Here is a 17,824-nt window from a genome sequence, read left to right on the forward strand (position 1 = left end):
GGCCCGGAGGCTGCGGCGGGTGCTGGCCCTTGCTAACTGAAGAGCATCATGATTCTCAGCTGTCTCAGGAACCTTTTTGACCTTGTGGGATCTCTGGGACCTACCCGTGAGGAGCGTGGTTGGGAGCTGAAAGGGAAAGAGCTGTGGAATCGCCGTGTGACTTTGGAAAAGTCAGTTCACCTTTCTGAGTCAGTTTCATCTTAAAAATGAAGGTTGACTTAGATGACCCCTAAGAACTCTTCTGAGTCTCCCACTGTATCGCCCAACCTCCAGAAGAGTCCTCTTCCACCCGTGGCCAAAAGCCGCGACTCCTCCTTTCTCACTGACCCCACCCCCTCCACAGCTACTGCAGGCTCCCTGGCCCCCTCACCCCACCTGGATGCTCACACTTCACAGAGGACTGAGCAAACCCCAGGGGAACACAGAGCACAACCAAGTCAGGTGTGACCGTCCCCTCAGCCCTGCAGGGGTCTGAGACACTCATTTGTGTATCTTTGTGGACAAATTATTGGAGCCTTGGCTTCTGTTTTATATAAGCTCTGTGTTCCCTCCACATGGCTGTTTATTCACTTTTCTCACACCGGGAGACTGAACCACAGAAAACAGTGATTCTCCAGGGTGAGGGGGGTGGTTTTGGACTGACAGCATCCCCAGGAAACTTTGAGGAATGCAAATTCTCAGACCACACTCCTGACCTACCAGGCCAGAAACACTGGGGTGGGGCCAGCAGTTTGCATCTTAACAAGCCTCCAGGGGACTCCAGTGCACACTGAAGTATGACAGCCACTGACTCAGAAGTCCAGGCTGGCTGGAGCCTTGAAGTCACTCATTTTACACTGAGGAAACTGAGGCCCAGAGAGCGGCAGACACAGAGTTCTCTTAGTTCTGAGCTTCTTTTGGTAACTACATCAGAGTTTCCATGCAGACCTGTGCCAGGTATTTATGGAATGGCAAGAGGGAGGGACCTGATTCCGTCGGGAGGCAGGGATAAGAGTTGCCATGGAGACCTGTTGCTACTAGGGACTAATTGTGAAATGTTTTCGTTTCTGGAATTCCATGTTTCATCTCCAAAGCCTAACTTCCTCCTTCCCTCCACGAGGTGGCGCTAGCAGGCTGCATTATTGGTGCTGCCCTGCTCTTCCATGGGCCTTGGGGCTTTTTTCACCTGGAGAATAGCAACTAAAACCTGATTCTCCATCCTCCACACACACAGCCACACTCTGTGCTCCCCCTCACCCAGCCCCCTTTTCTCTGAAGACTACGGAAGAATTGTGTCAGGAAGTTGTGTGGAATTTGAAATTGCAGGTGCAGCCCCTCGGCCCTTTGAAGTAGCCACCAGAGAAGCTCGTGGTGCCAGGGAAGGGAAAAGCAGAGGAACTGGGGTGTATGGTTGTCTGAAGTCTCACCAAGGGGGAAACTGGGGCACAGAGAGGTTAGACTTGTGTGGGTGAAATGAGATAAAATATACAAAACACTTAGAACATTGCCTGGCAGGGGGAAGGTACAGCTCAATGGTAGAGCACATGCTTAGCATGCACGAGGCCCTGGGTTCAATCCGTAGTACCTCCTCTAAAAATAAATAAACCTAATTAGAACAAAAAAACAACAACAGCTCCTGGCACTCAGCACATCTTAAAAAAAAAAAAAAAAAAAAAAAAAAAAGCTCCTGGCACTCAGCACATCTTAGTTGTCATAAGTTACAGTTATTGTATCACTTATCATAGATTATTCAGTGACATAACTATAGACTCCCACGAGTCCAGTCTAGAGACAAAACCCCATCTCCAGAGACAAAACCAAGGACAGCAATTTATTTTCTGGGAAAGGCTAACTGGTCATACACCTCCAAGTGTGGGGAAGTCCATCAGTAAGGACTTTTGCATCAAGGGAAGACCTGAAATTTCTTGCCCCAGGCTTGGCCTCCCTAATCTCTGGCTGGGTGCATCCCCTCCCTGTCCTGGCTCAGCCACCCCTATGTGTACATAATATGTGTGGCAGTAGCAAACCCACAACCAAGATGCAGAGTCAGAGTGGTCTGTGATCCAGAGGTGGGAGATGGAGGCACTCAGGGTAAGAACTCCAGTGGGAGGGAGCTGAGGACGATGGATGCAAAATAGAGGCAGGAGAGAAAGCAGGGAGGGTGTCACAGAACTTTCCAGCTAACCTTGCCGCCATCGTGGCTTCTTACAGGCACCACCTCCAGTCCCCCCCGCCCCCCGTTTCCTTGGCTCTTCCTGTTTGCAGGCTGTTTGCTCTCTCCAAGCCTAGGCTGATTAAGCTGGGCCTTATAATGGCAACCTCCGAGCTCTTTCTGCCCTCTCATCTCTTTGGGCTCAGGACATACAGGTGCCCGACTCCCAGCAGTCAGGCTTAAGTCTCTGTTCTCCGTGGAGCATCCTTACGGCCCCAACAAGGCCTCATCTGGAAGAATGTGCCCCAACTTGGAAAATCCCCTCCCTCTCTCTGTCTGGAGTGCTGGCCTCTTAGCAGAAATTCCTTAAGCTGTTCCCCCTCCCATCCAGCTGGCAGCCGCTGGCCACCTGGCCTGCTCTTCTGTCAGGGTGATTTGTCTCTGGCGGGAGCTCCACCTTCTAAGTTATTCCCAACGGGACTGAGAATTCCTAAACGTTCTTCTGGGGGTTGTGGGAGAGGATAAGTCTTACTGGAAGTCAGAATCCAGTTCTTTTTCCATCCTTAGAAGGCAGCTGGTCCTCTTAACCTTCGAGAGACCATCAGGCCAGTGCTCCTCCGGGCTGTGAGAAGCAGGGAAGTTTCTGTATGATGTGCTGAATTCCATGTGAGTGCTCAGGCCACGACTGCCACCCCCAGAAACAGAGGCCCAGAACCCCAAATGTCAGCACCGAAGGGGGAGGGTAGAGAACCACTCTACCAGGGTTCTCAACCCCACTGCCTAGAATCATCTGGAAGTGTTACCAAATGACAAGGCCCAGACCCCACCTGGAATGTGAGGAATCGGAATTTCCCGAGTGGGCCCGAGGGCCCAGGTGTTTTAAATGCTCCTCAGGTGAATCCCAGGGACGGCAGAGCTGAGAACCACTGCACTAGGCAGTTTCCTCTCTTACAGGGGCCCCTTTGGGCCCAGGAAAGCAAGGTGACTTCCCCAGAGCCCTGGGGAGAGTTGGTGGCAGAGCTGGAGAGGACTTGGGGCTCCCGCCTCCTCGACCCACAGCTCTGCAGGCCGCCTGCTCCTGGGCTTCCGGGAGGCGTGGGACCGGTCTCCGGGCTCTCCCTCCTGGGCCTTTCATCCTGTGGGTGCTTTACTCACTAGAAAGAGCCTGGTGTCCCTGGCTGGAGCAGAATGGCTCTGAGCAGCATGCTGGATAGCAGGCTGAATGGGGTCCAGCTCTGATAGGGGCCAGCCAACCCTGGGAGCTGGTCCAGCCGGTCCCACAGATTTGCTGAAGGATGGGAACTCCCTGCACTTTCTGCTTCCAGGAGCCAAAATGTGCCTTTCCTATCTCCTCTGCTATCAAATCCAGACACTTAAAGTCTCCTCCTGCCTACTGACTCCAGAGAGTTCACTACAGGTCTCTCTCTCTTTTTAGTAATTCTGCATTAGGAGTAACCAATCAGCAATGAAACCCTCAGGTTTTTAGTTTACTCCGTGGCATCAAACATGAGGCTTTACCATGGGAAGCTGGAAAAAAAAAATAGTTGAAGGATGAATATTCCCAAAACATAGGCTTTCAGGTATGAAGTGACATGTTAAAACTACAGCTTGCTGGTCTCCACTCCTACTCCATCTGTGGTGGACCACATCTGTAATTGGCCAGCTGTGAGGTAGCCACTTTGAAATGCAGAACTCACTCCCTCGAAGAACAAAATTATACATGGAAGTGTAATGAATGAGTTAGGAATAGGTTTCCACGCCAGCCTACAAAATTTTATTTAAGAGTAATGTAACTGAATGGTATGTTTGCAATGAAGAATAGTGGCAAGGTTGTTCTTTAAAATCACTGTTGGATAAGGATAACTAAAACCAAAAAATAATGCATTTGAATGAGAACTGTAATTAAGTTGAGTGCTAATACTTCTTGAAGAAAAATGCGTTTTAAGATAGATGAAGATGTATTTGTAGAGACTCTGAAAGTAGTTCCTAGTCATTTTTCAAAATTATCAAAGGTTAGAATTAAAACTTTCTCTTTTTATAACCGAATAAAATTGGTCCTTGATTAGATTCATTTCACTTCATAACATTGAATTTTATGGGTTCTTGGAATCTTAGAATTGAAAAGCATCTCGAAAGTCTTGTGGTTCACTCTCTCCCCTAATATAAGGACCCTCTTCTAAAATGTCTCTTTTGGGTGACCAGCCAAGCAACACTTGAGCACTCCCAGGGATGGGGAGCTATTACTTTTAGAGGATGCCTGTTGCATTTTAGTACAATTCTGATGGTTAGAAAATTCCTCTTATTTAGTCCTGAAATTCCAATACTTCCTGCTCATCCCTCCTCCTGTTCTCCCCTCCTCAGTCCCCCACTTGAAACCCACCAGTCCTGATTCTCATTCTCCATCTCCTTCTGATCTTTATCAAGAGCAAAGTAACTCGATTTGCATCTGAAATGATAGATCCTTCTTTCCTAAAGGACAATTTAATAAGAGCCCAGCAATTCCTCCATACAGCTTCATTAAATCCTTAGAGCAGAACAAAACATTTTGGATTGAATTCAACAATCCTGCCTTGTTTCAGGTGATTGTTCAGATGTGTGGTTTTAAAGTCGTCCTTGAATTTAGGAAGTTCCAGGCTTAACCCTGTACATTGGTGCCTGGCCTCTCACGCACACACCTCTGATCTTGTCCCCTTTTCTCTGGGCTCAGGGCATAGTGGTAACTGCCTTCCACTCTGAGGCTCTCCACAGGCCGCTCTCTTTCCCTGGTTATTCCCTATAGTTTTTCATTATGTTGCTTGTTCTAAAATAGCACCTTTATTACCTTTCATCCGTATCTTCCTGATTTACCTCTAGGATCCCTCCCAGTTCTAAAAATGTGTGCTTTTTTTTTCTCTCTATCCAAATCAGGCAAGTACCCTTAGTAACCTAAAGTGATAAACCTGAGTGTCTGATGTTTAATCCATCCAAGCATAGCATAAACATCTTCACTTTGAAGTCCAATTTATTAGGTTGAACCACATGAATTACCATTTTTGTAGTCAAAAATGGCTGAATACCAGCAATTTTAAATGATTCAACCTAAGGAGTTACAATCAGTCTATCTTTTCCTTGGAAGTGTACTTGCTAATCTTTGAGAAACCAGGGGAGGGTTTGGTACTCAGGAAGTCATATGGGCCGGGAAGAGGATGGGGTTTGGCACAAGTAGAAAAATCACTTTGTCTTAAGTTTCTGCATCTCTGAGGGAAGCTGATAAAAATCTCTCTCTCTCAGAGTTACTGGGAGGCTCAGAGGCAACACTGTTAAGTGAAAGTGTTTTTAAACTGTGAAGTTGGTCTTTTTGTTATGTGCACAGGCTAATGGTTGAGAATAAGACAAAAGTGACCCTGCTATGCATGAGGCCACACGATGAGATGGTGAGAGGCGTGGAGTAACTAAGAGTCTTGGGGTGGAAGGCCTGGGTGTGAATCCCAGCCCAACCACTGACTAGTTGATAACCTTGGACAAGATGCTTAAAATCTATAAAATGAGCAATAGTGCTGACGTCCCTTGGGTTTGACTTCTGGTCTGCGTGTACCGCACTAGAGACAGTCAGTTACTGTTAATTTCCCCGCCTGCCCTTTGTCCCAGCTCTGATACCTCTATAGGGATGAGCCTGAATCCTCTCCAGTGCTGCTCAAGGGGTCAAGGTTCTGTTTCTAGTTTCATCCATAGATTTTGCAAAGGCCTGACATTGTCCCTAGTCTGCGCTCTCCCCATTCCCTCAGCTCCTGTTCCTGGCCTACCCCAGGTCCTCTCTGCAGTCTTCCAGGAGTAGGTCCATCTGGCTCTGTGACTTCCCAAGATATGATGGTTTCCTCCTCTCTTCTTTCTTTTGCCTTCTACCCAGAGGGTGGAAATAATATATGATTTATTTGAGCTGAAAATTCAAGTTTTTCCCTGGCTTGTACCTCTCAGTGCCCTTTCAGTGATTAACTCTGCTCATGGAAGGTGGGTAACATTCGGACCCCACCACAGAGATGGGCTGACCTATGTGATGGAGGACTGTGCTGAGATATTGAGTGCTTAGGTGGGCATAAATGTGTCCTTCCTCAATTCAAAGAAGAGAAGGACAAAGGGGAATTTTGTGAAAATGGCCTTATTTTATTCTTAACTGAAATTTTTCCACTTACCTGTCTGTGTTAGGATCGGCCAGAAATGGCTCAATAGTTACTAAGTTACTGACCAACAAACAGTCTGGGAGTCCTCCCAGGATACAGTTTCAGGAAGAGGGAGATGTAGATGCCATCCAGTCCACACTCTTCCCTTTTATTTATTTATTTTTTCCTTTTAAGACCAAGGGAGCAGTAAAGACAGTTAGAAATTGCCCCAAGCCTGCTTTGTTCTGGGTGTGATCTCCTGCCTGTGACTGGCTCCTATCCATCTGATATTACTTAGGATATCAAAGGGCTCAGAAGTGAAACCTCAAATAGGAACATGTCAGGCCAGTGTGGTGCTGCCTCCAAGGAGAACTGAAGCAGGAAGAAACGAGCTGTCAAGAGAAAGAACTGATCTCTCTGGGACCCTCCCCAGAGAGCCTGCCCTCCTTTTTGTAGCCAGCCTGCTGACACCTGGCTTATGCCAGATGCCTGTTTCAGCAGCATGTTCTTGTGCATCCTGGTGTAACTCTGTGACTCCCACATGAGGATGGTGCCTCTTATCATCCAGAGGGGAGAGAGGGTGAAGCTTGAAGAGCGTCTTTGCTCCTCAGAGCCTATGAGCCAGCTCAGAGCTGATGGAGCTGAGCTCAAATTTGAGCCTCGGATTCAGTCCCAGAGAGGACAGGCTGCCCTGATTGTGCTTGCTGAGGAGAAGCTGGAGATGGATGATGGAGAGGGGGTCATCCCAGAAAACAGAGCGTTCCCTACAGAGAAGATGATGTGAGTCTCTTAGTCGAGCTAGCTAAGCCGAAACCACTTTTCCCCCCCAAAATCTGGGGACCTAGAAATGACATGCATTGAATGTGCTTGGGAAGCAGAGGTGGAGCAGTAGTGGTCCAAGGGCTGGGGATGCGCCCACCCTGTCTGCTCAGGGAGGGTCAGAGGTGAAAGTATCTTAAAGGTGTTGAGGAGCAGCCGTTGCTTCGGCCCAAGGTGCTTTAAGCAACGGGGTTGTGATGCTACTTGGCCAAACACAGTGGTCAGGAACCCCCTCGCCTCAGTGCCCTCCTCTGTGTCCCTTGAACCTTGAAAACAACTCCCCCTCCTCCAGGACCCCTGTAGGATTGAAACTGCAGTCAGAAGCCCTGTGTTCCTTCTGGAGGCTTTAGGGAAGAGGCTGCTCCCTCACCTTTTCCATCTTCCCAAGGCCACCTGCATTCTTTGGCTTGCAGTGCCTTCCTCCATCTTCAAAGCCAGCAATGTGGTACCTCTCTGATCCCTCTTCCAAAGTCACATCTCCCTCTGACCACAGCAGGAAAGGTTCTCTGCTCCTAAGGACTCATGGGATTACATTGTGCTCACCTGGATGATCCAGGATACCCTCCCCATTGCAGGGTCCTTAACTTAATCACATCTGCAAAGTCCCTTCTGCCGTGTAAGGTAACATATTTGCAGTTTCTGGGGATTAGGGTGTGGACATCTGTGGGGAGGGCTCATACTTCCTACCACATGCTGCCACCTCCTGGCCATCCTGCCTCACGGAGCTCTTCCCCAGTTGAGCCACGCACTCTCCCACCTAGCACTCAAACCTTGTGTTCCCTCTGCTGGAACATTCTGGATACCCCAGGTCCTCTTATACCTGGACAGCGTGCCACCACACTTCCTCCATGTCTCTGCTTGAATGTTATCTAACTAGAGAGGTCTCCCCTCACTCCCACCCTCTACCATCACACTGTAAACCCACGTCCCTGTTTTACTCTCCCTCATTGCAATTATGTCACTACCTGACATATTTATCAATGTTTATTGTCTCTTCCTCCCACTGCCCCCGAGATTCCCCCTACAAGTGCAGGGATTTTGTCTATTTTGTTCATTACTCTATCCCTGGTGTCTAGAGCAGCGACTGGCATGTAAGAAGTTCTCAGTAAATATTTACAGGAAGGGAGGGAGGGAGGGAGCAGGGGGAGGGAAGAAGGACCAAGTATCAAGGACCCCTAAGAGAGTTTATGTGTGAAGGACCAGGCTCCGTGTGTCCTCCATTCCTGAAGAATCGTAGAGGAAACTGGTGAAAGCTTTAGCAGGAGGGAATGGGAACGAGAAACAATGTTCCAATGCTAGGAGTTCTGACTGAGAGAGTCTTTGAAATCCTGCTTCCTGGGAAGTCTTCTCTGGGGACACAAGGGCTAAGCACCCCTCATTTATTTGGAATGGTTGAAAATACAGAAATACAAGGATGGGCAGCATCTTCTACATCCCTCCTAGTATTGAAATCTTCTATAAACTGACCTGAGTTACATCAAGGCAAAATCCACTTTGCATTTAAGGTATCAGAAACTGCTTCATCGCACCCCATGAATCTACATGCTGTGAGACAGCTGCTACTTCTGCCTGTGGGAGGGAAGGTGGCATTGACCGTTAGGATGAAAATACCATCCCTTGTAGTGGACACTTAGAAGTGGAAAGACTTCCCAAATTGGAACTCAGTCAGAGTGATAGACTAGCACTTCTCACTGCCCTACTTTGGGAACGCTTTGACCTACTTAGAAGTGAACGTTTCTGGAAGTAGATAAAACCTGGAGTGGTTTGTTTGTAGCAACTTCAGCTGCAGCTATTTATTGATAAATAGCTTGTCTCCTCCTGAGCTTGGATCTCCAGGAACCCGTCCTGGCTGCCTGCAGCTCCACCTCACTGTCCCCCAGAAATGCATGTGCACACTGGCTGTTCGGGGGAGACCCCTGGGTCCTTTGTGAAACCCCATGGTCTTCTCACCATCGCCTGGACCACCCTCACCTGGGGCTTGGTTCAGACCAGAGGGTGATCGGTGATATTTCCTTCCTGAAAAACAGAGGGTGACTGGCAGGGTGAACTCGGGCTTAACTTTGAGCCTAAGTGAGACAGCCATAAGGAGGCAGACAGGTGTCAGGTGGGCAGGCACAGAGGGACAGAGGGACACGCTTACAGGGCATAGTTGAAAATGGATCGGACGAGCTCAGTGGAGGTTTAGTCCTTGGAGTCTGGGAGCTGTCACTAGGTGGATGGAGGCACCCACAGGGCCAGCACTGGTACAGTGGTTAGCCCACACTAGACAGGAAAGATGAGAAGAGATTACTGTGCATAATGCTGGCAACCATGCTTTTTCTGTAGACATAACTATAAAATAAAGCAAATTACCCGGGAATGGTTGTTGGACATGGACATGACACAATTTTGAAAGACATATTTGGAGTTCAAATTAAATACAGAAGCAATCTACAATATACCTCCTTTCTTTTTAATTTTAAGTGTTTCTAGTCACTGATAATTGTTATCTCAATTCCTCATCTTCACATAAAGATGTAACTTCTACTTTATGTCCAGTCCTATTCTGTCCCCAGTTTCTTTTTTCTGCCAAAAAAAAAAAAAAATTGAACTAGCTGCTTTTCCAGAACTCACCCTGCTTTCCTTTGTCTTTGCTCAGGGAACACGTTTTATTTGATTTATATTTCTCGTATCAGTTTCCCATATAAATTCCCATATACAGGTTAACTTAGTGACTTGCAGGTACTAGATATTCAAAAAACCAATTCTTTTTTTTTTAATTGAGCAATAGTCATTTTACAATGTTGTGTCAAATTCCAGTGTAGAGCACAATTTTTCAGTCATACATGAACATACATACATTCATTGTTGCATACTTTTTCACCGTGAGCTACCACAAGATCTTGTATATAGTTCCCTGTGCTATACAGTATAAACTTGTTTATCTATTCTATGTATACCTGTCAGTATCTACAAATTTCGAACTCCCAGTCTGATCCTTCCCACCCTTCTCCCCCCAAAAAACCAATTCTTTGTTGAATAAATGATCAGTACCTGGCAAGAACCTTAGAGTTTTAAGCCACAGTCACACGTGGAGGCCAGGACTGGAGAATTGGGGGAAAATTATCAACCACTCTGTATCAGCCATCAGGCAGTTCACAGGTCAGAAACCTACACAAGGAAGATGAGCTCAGGAGTGTGTGGTTAGTAACTGGAGAGCATAGCAGGCAGTGGGAGAATGAGTCAAGGGACCGCTGTCAGAGTTGGAGTGAGTGAAAACATCTGTGTCTGTATCTACCACGCGGGAAGTAATCCCCGAGGCTCAAGGCCAGCGGTCCTTGGCCCTGACTTTACACCTGGGTCACGTACAGAACTTTGTGAAAACTCTAGATAGGACTCTGGATCCGAATCTGAGAGTGGCTGCTGAAGCCAGATTCTCTGCTGGAAGGAAAGGCAGGTAAGTGACTGGTTGGGGTGGGGCTGAGAAGGGCAGGCCTGTCCCCCACACTCACCAGAAACCACGCCCACAGCCCTCACGGAGCCTCTCTGGACATGTTCTGTAGGAGGTGTGCGCTGTACCTGTCACTGGAAGAAGGTTCTCACAGGAATCTCTAGGCCTGCCCTGGGGCTCAGATGCCATTTCTTCTGTCTCTGGGCTGAGCTCTCCCTAAGAAATGTGGATAAACACTGTGATTTTTTAAAACTCTGTTCCTGTAAATCTGAAGAGAATAAGTCTAAAGGAAAAAATCGGACATATATCTGTCCATGAAAAGGGCAGATGCCTGAGGTTACAGCCTAGTGTTCTTGACGCCCGTGACTAGCTTGGGAGAGGGCACTAGCCGTGGTACCAAGCCCAGCATTGCGGTGTACCTGGCCCAGCATGTCTGGAGGCTGAGACCAGCCCGAATTCTTTGGGGTTCACTGTTGTGGAAATGGAGATGAGATCAAATGGACACAGGGGTAGGTAGAGAGCTTAATTCATGTAAGACAGACTGACGGGAGGCATCAGTGAAGACAGACTCTGTCAAAAAAAAGAATCAGACTTAACTGTCTGGAAGTCAGGAACACTCTAAAGGTATTGCTCAGTGGCTCTTAGCCTGAACTTTGGGAGTGGGTGGGATGGAGTTGGAAAATCCTGAAACTATAGATATTCAACTGTCTTATGCAAAAAGATGTTTCTTTGGCATGGGGTGGGGGCTCAGATAAGGTCCAGAGATAGATAAAGCTTTGAGGGGAAAGCATATCTAGTTATTCAGGTGCTATCATCAAACCTCTCTCTCACCCACACACAGTATACATCTTTCTCTCATCTCATCTCTCCTCGTGTTGGCTTTATTCTTAGGCAGTGCCTGCCTATATGGTTGTTGCAAAGTGGCCTCCAGCTGCTTTAGGTTAACATTCTACCAACTGAAAGTTTGGGAAGGGGTTGCTGCTTTCCCAGTAGTTGTAGCTAAGGGCTCACGGTTTATGACCACTGGCTGAAACGGAGTCACGTGTCAAATCTGTACACAGTCCCTGTAGCTGACTGGCCAAACCCAGGTCACAGGCCCATCCTTGGAGTGGAAGGTGAACGGAGGGAGGATGTCAACCAAAAACATAGTCTGAGAATGCAGAAGGCCTGGGTCCTCAAAGAAAAATCAAGGTTCTATTACAGAAAAGGGGGCACAGATTGCAAACTGATGGGAAGAAATTCACTACACTAGTGGTTCTCAAAGTGTGGCTCCTGTACCAATGACATCAACATCACCTGGGAACTTGCAGAAATGCAAATCCTCAGGCCCCACCCCAGACCTACTGAATCAAAGTCTGGGAGCGGGGCCCAGTAACCCGAGGTTTAACTCACTGTCCAGGTGACTCTGATACACACTCAAGTTGGAGAACCGCCGCACTGCACCGATGGTTCTCAAACTATGCTGCATGTTACAAACATCAGGGGAGCTTTAAAGCACACTGATGCCCAGCCTCACCCAAAGTAAATTAATCTGAATCTTGAGAAGGATTAGGGGGTTGGGGGAGACCCAGGCATCAATGGTTCTTAAACTTGGTTCCAACCTGGGAACACCCAGAGAACCTTAAAAAAATATTAATGTCTAAAATTAGAAGAGCTTCCTTGATAATTCTAATAAGCATCAGTGTTTAAAAATCATTGCCCTACCCTTCCCTCTCAATTGTCCAGAGGACGTTACCTTAAAACGCTGAGTTGTAGGTTAGAGGACTGAAGCACTTATTTTCTTAAATCCCTTCACTCAAAACTTGGTCAGATTTCTAACACTGATTCCCTTTCCTTTCATGTGCACCTTCATGTTGGGTCTGTTCTAGTGGCTAGCTCCACAAGGGCTGCGATTGTTTGTTTGCAAATGTGGACCCAGTGTCTAGAACAGAGCCTGTCACATAGGAGACAAGAAGTGTTCGCTGAGTGAATGAATCTGCCTGTAATCAGTCAGTGTCCTAGTAGTGTTCAAGACCTCCTTGCCAGGTTGTAGACATCCCTGGTCTCGTTCTGGAAGGCACATGAGGATGGCAGTGGGACTCTTGGGCTATTGATGCCTAGCCAGTTTCCTAGATGGCCAAAAATGTGCTGACCATATCAACTTAAGATGGGCAGGTTTTCCTAATGGCTTTATGCCTGTAAGTTGAGAGTAGGATGGATTCCTGGATTATAAGGACCAATGGAAACATGCCTAATGGATCCTCTTCATAGAGACTAAGACTACTTTAGGGTCTACTGGTACTCTGGTTTCTTTTTTTTAATTGAAGTATAGTTGTACAATATTATATAAGTTACAGGTGTACAATATAGTGATTCACAATTTTTAAAGGTTATATTCCATTTATAGTATCAAATATTTGCTATATTCCCCATGTTGTACAATATATCCTTATAGCTTATTTTATACCTAATAATTTCTGCTTCTCTGATTTCTGAAGTAAGGGCTGGATCTTCATCAGACATCTAATTCAAGCCCATTTCTGCAAGATGATGTCATCAGCCTCTTGCAAAGGATTATGATGGAAAGATGATCCAGTGTCACCTGAACACAAAGGCCCAGAGGAAGGTTTAAGTAAAAAGGGAATTGGTTACTCAATTCAAGCAGTTTTGAAGCATCTTTGAATTCCTACCTGAATACCCCCAAAGTATTCAAAGAGGTGGACTGGGTGGGTAGACCCAGTGTTGACTCTTGTATCACAGCACCCATGCAGTAGATCACAAGCAAACCAAGTTCACTTTTAGAAGGGCTGAAGGTCCTGGCCATTTTCTGCTCTGGGCTTACAAGAACTGCAAACAGGGTGTTGTCTTTAGGGATGTGGAAGAGAGAACTAGACAATAGTACTGGTTGCCATGGGTCAGAGCTAGAACCCAGGATAAATGTGATCCTCCAATAAGTCCAGCTGGCAAGATGAGACTGAACAATAGTCAGGATGATCAGTGAATTCAGGAATCTGGGGTGTGGGCTGCATGAGCAATTTGAACTTCTGTTTCTCTGTTTCGTATGTGGAGCACCAGGGGCACATTTCCTGCTCGACAGTGAGATTCTTAGAGAATTCTTGCCAAGAGAGGCCATGGGTTGCAGTGGTAGACCTAGAAGTTAGATTTTGACTTTAGGTTCTGCTGTTCCTATGGGAGGAACTTTCTTAGAGTTTCTCTTTAGAGTTGAACCATCAAAGCCTCATCATAATTCATTCATTCAGTTTCTTATAAGGCTTTTTGGTGTGGATAAATGAGCTAATGTATAGGAGGCAATTAGGAAACTGCTTGGCACAAATAAATGCATAATGAATGCTATGTATTGTTACTTGTGAAGTTGTACTACTGTATTTACTGAGCACCTACTGTGTCCCAACCATGTGGCAGGTGCTGCAATGCAGATAAATAAGGCACAAAACCTAACCATGGGTCAGACTGAGAAAGGAAGCCCCAAACCTTGGTAACTTCCAAACATCTTGTCCTGTGGCTGTCTTTCTTCCAGGTGGGAATTGAGTGATCAAACTTCTGTTTTTTATTCCTCTCACAAACTTCCCTTTTCTTCTGATGAATAGGCTCTCTCTACTTTATAAGTGCTGTATATTTCCAGCAATACTTTCTCCTAAATCTGGACACAAAGGAATGGGAGAGATGCTTTGTGAGTGATAAACACAGTGGTTCATGGAAAGGTCCAGCTGAATGTGGTCCAGGTGGGCTTCTTGGGGGACAGGTGGGGATATGAGCTTGGCCTTGAAATATGGAAAAGACTTGAAAAGGAAACAGGGATTTAAGTAAAGGGATGATAGACCGCATGGGCATAGTAGTGGAGGTGAGGGGTGAATGGAAATCTTCCACTACGAGTAAGGTGTCTGTAGTTTCACTCACTCAACTGGAACGTCTCTCTAAAACAGCTCCTTCCATGGACATGTCTTTGAAAATTCTCTTAGAAACCATATAATACAGGAATTCATTTTCCTTTATTTATATGTTTTTTTAAATGAGGAAACTGAAGATCGGAAAAGTGAAATGACTTGCCCAAGTTCAAACAACTAGTAGGGGACAAAACAGCTTTGAATTTCAGTTTGGTGGTTTCCAATGTGGAGTGCTTTTGCACATCACTCCATCCTGGAGCTGATAAAAGGGGGAGGCACTATTACCATTATTAGCATCAAATATTAAAAAGAAGGAAAGAAAAGGGTAGGTGAAGGTGTTTTCAGCACAGAGGGACTGTCTATGTTCGGAGGCTGAGGAGAAGGAGAGGGTGAACCTGTTAGGGAAAAAGCGTCATGAACCTTCTAAATCTGTTCCTCTCCCACCTCTTTGGCCTCATGGGGTTGTGTGTTTAAGCCAGAGCTGACTGTGGTAGCCTTTGAGGAGAGGAGGCTGCACTAAAGGAGAAGCACCTGTTTCGTGCCGGGGTTGGGGGCTGTGTGCGACCGTCCTCCCTTCGCTCCCCCTGCGCGCAGAGCCACAGCCGCGTTGCATAAGGCTCTGGGCCACGCTGCCGGCGGGCCTCGGGCGAACAGCTGGACTTTGGAACTCCGCCCCAGTCCCGCCCTCCCCGCCGGGCCCTTCCCCGCCTCCTCCCCAAGGTGGCTCCGGCTCCCAGAAAGTCTGAGCGGCGGCCGCCGTGCTGGAGAGGACGGCGGGGAGGGAGGGACGAGGTGGCAGCTGGCTTCGGGGCCGCGGCGCCGAGGTGGCCTGCCCGCCGCGCTCCCACCGCTGCTGGCGGCCCGGGCCATGCGGGAGCGCTGGGGCCGCGCGGCAGCATGAAGGGCGGCGACCGCGCCTACACCAGGGGTCCCTCTTTGGGGTGGCTCTTTGCGAAGTGCTGCTGCTGTTTCCCGTGCGGAGGTGAGTGGCTGTCGGCGTAGGCGCCTTCTTTTCAGCCGAAGCCTGGGACGGCCAAGTACGAGGGAGGGATGCGGGGAGAGCGTGGGGTGGGGGAAACGGGGGTGGGGCGAGGAGCGCGGCGAGAGCGAGGAGTTTGCCGGCAAGTCGGCTCATCTCAGTTTTCTCCGCGCGACGCGGGTTCGCTCGCTCTCGGGGAGCTTCTGACTTGGATGCAGAGCGGCAGTTTGGGAACTCGGTTACTTATCAGCGACTTTGGTTGTCTGGGCTCCAGCCTGCAGGGGGGTGGGGCGCGGATGCGGGGGATGGGGAGAGGGCATTCAGCTGTGCGCGTCCCTGTAGTGACAGAGTCACACTTTCCTGCCCTCATTTACATATGAACCTCAGCCGCGGGGGTAACAGATGACTCCTAGCTACAGGAATGTGTTTGACACTTGTGTCTACACCAGGAACTGTTTTTGCCAAGTGACAGTTTTCTTTTGGGACTGGAGCAGGCTTTTCTCCGCCTGGGCTTTGGCAGGCCAGCGTGGGTTTTCAGCTCTGGGCCGGAGCTTGGCTCATTAATTAACCAAGAACTCTCTATGTACCCAAATAGGACTGTATTTAATTATTCTGCTAATTTTAATGTCGTTGAGGAGACTTGCAGGAAGTAACTAATTTCCCCTAAATCAGCCTGCAAAAGAAGGTGCTGAGAAGGTGGTGAGAAGGCAGAAAGAAGGTTATCAATGTGTATGTAGCCTCTCCTGAAAAGGAAACTGGAACCTTCCTAGACAGAGTTAGCAGATGTTTCTAACGCAGTTCATGTCACTTTAACACCTCAGCTTGGAGGAAGATTGTTTCTGTGTTGTTAGAAGTGAAAATACAGGCTCTCACTTGACATTTGCCCTTTTAAAATTTAACCTATTAAGTCTCTCGCCTCCAACCCCATTTATAATGCCCCAGTCTCGGTACCCATCCTTGCCTAATAAAGTCCTGATGGCATTTTCTCTTGGACTTCCTGGTGAATGAACTTCATTCAAGTGATCGCCATCCTCTGTGCGCCCCCCTACACACACACACACACATAGCCCTGACAAATTCTCCATCCTGAGCAGATGTAAGGCTGCAAAAACTAAATCTAAAGAACCTTTCCTCAAGTCATTAAGGTTCATAATCCCAGCATTAGATTCCTTCAACCTCTGCATTTAACTAGAACAGCCTGGAGCTGTAGTAATTCTGGTTTTAATTCTAAAAGCCAGAACTCAGGGGAGAAAGAATTTTAGGAGGCCAGGGACCCTCACAAAAACCCAGACCTAGTTCAGAAACATTCAAAGCCAAGGCTGGGAACTAAAGGAAAGGGGTATTAAAAGGGAGAGGAAGCAGGAAATGGCCAAAGGGACTCTGAGTGGGTGGGTTTGCCCCGAAGGCTGGCTGCTTTCATGGTGAAGGGTTTCCAAGTAGGATTTCTTGGGAGTCGTTTCCTGTCCAAAGGCAGAATGCAAGGACTTGGGCGGTGCTTATCTAAGGGCCAAGCAGCTGCCTCCTTGAGTCCAGATGTGTGGCAGCTCCAGCTTCCTTACAGAATTTAATTCTCCAGGGGTCTCTCAGCCTTTGCTTTGTTTGTGACTTGCCCTGGCCATCCCTTCCCTCTATGCTGCCGAGCGCCTGCTGGGCCGCCTCCTGCCTGCAAGACTAGAAAAGCTGTGGCTGTAGGCTCTGTGGCTTGGAGAGGGGGTGTTCTGGAGCCAAAGTTGGAGAAGACCACCGACCCTCAGCTGAAAATTGAGGGAGGTAATCAGCCCAGGCAATTGAAAGCAGCTTAAAAGAGAAAAGGAGAGTAACAAAGGTGGGTGCCACTCCCCTTCTCCCGCTTTACTCCTTACTCTTTCCTAGATTTAAAACATGCAAAGATGGAAAACTTGGGCTCAAAGCTGAGGAAGATGGTATGGGAGATGAATTAGCTACCCTGGGCAGGGTGATAGTCTCTGAGGTGTTGGGCACTGCTGAGGCTCCTTGAGCCTGCTCTAACAGAGGAATTAGGGAGTTCTGAGGGAGTTCTGAGTCCCCACCCAGCCTGAAGACATCTATTTGGAAGCAGACTGAGAAGATAAGGTCTTGTACTGAGCTTGAGTGCACTGTCCAGAGCCCCAAAACTCCATAGGAGGAAGCTTGCCCAGTTGCAACACAGAGAACTTAGGGAGGAGGCTGAGAGGCTGATGGGAGTGGAGGGCATCTGTACCAGGGACGGTCGGCCTCCCTTTTCAGTTAAACCAGTTTCTCTGGTTGTACAGACGACTCTGAAGCTCATGGGTCAGAACCCACTACTATGGTTCCCAAGTCAAGGGGCCTTGACTCACAACTGGCTTCCAATCACTCAGCATTTAAAGGACACCTCCCTTAAAAGTCTGAGGAAAAGGAACGAAGAGGCAGTGGAATGTTCTGGTTATTTTACCCTCAAAGCTAAGT

The 17,824-nt window shown here is 47.8% G+C and overlaps 1 protein-coding gene across 18 annotated transcripts in view; it reads left to right on the forward strand.

The window, feature by feature from the left end:
- The window catches only part of KALRN (kalirin RhoGEF kinase), a 616,794-nt gene that overhangs the window by 487,430 nt on the left and 111,540 nt on the right, over positions 1–17,824 (forward strand). For 4 of the 18 annotated variants that reach the window (XM_074364810.1, XM_074364814.1, XM_074364818.1 and 1 more), the window contains exon 1: positions 15,097–15,382. The exons of 11 other annotated variants lie outside the window; for them this stretch is intronic. In XM_074364810.1, the coding sequence (XP_074220911.1) occupies positions 15,298–15,382 (85 nt within the window). In that variant the 5' untranslated portion in view covers positions 15,097–15,297. Of the gene's footprint in view, positions 1–15,082; positions 15,383–17,824 lie in introns of those variants that run through there. 3 more of the 18 variants (XM_074364823.1, XM_074364809.1, XM_074364808.1) reach the window with 3 other exon arrangements.

This window comes from Camelus bactrianus, chromosome 1, assembly GCF_048773025.1.
Source record: "Camelus bactrianus isolate YW-2024 breed Bactrian camel chromosome 1, ASM4877302v1, whole genome shotgun sequence".
NCBI lineage: Eukaryota > Metazoa > Chordata > Mammalia > Artiodactyla > Camelidae > Camelus > Camelus bactrianus.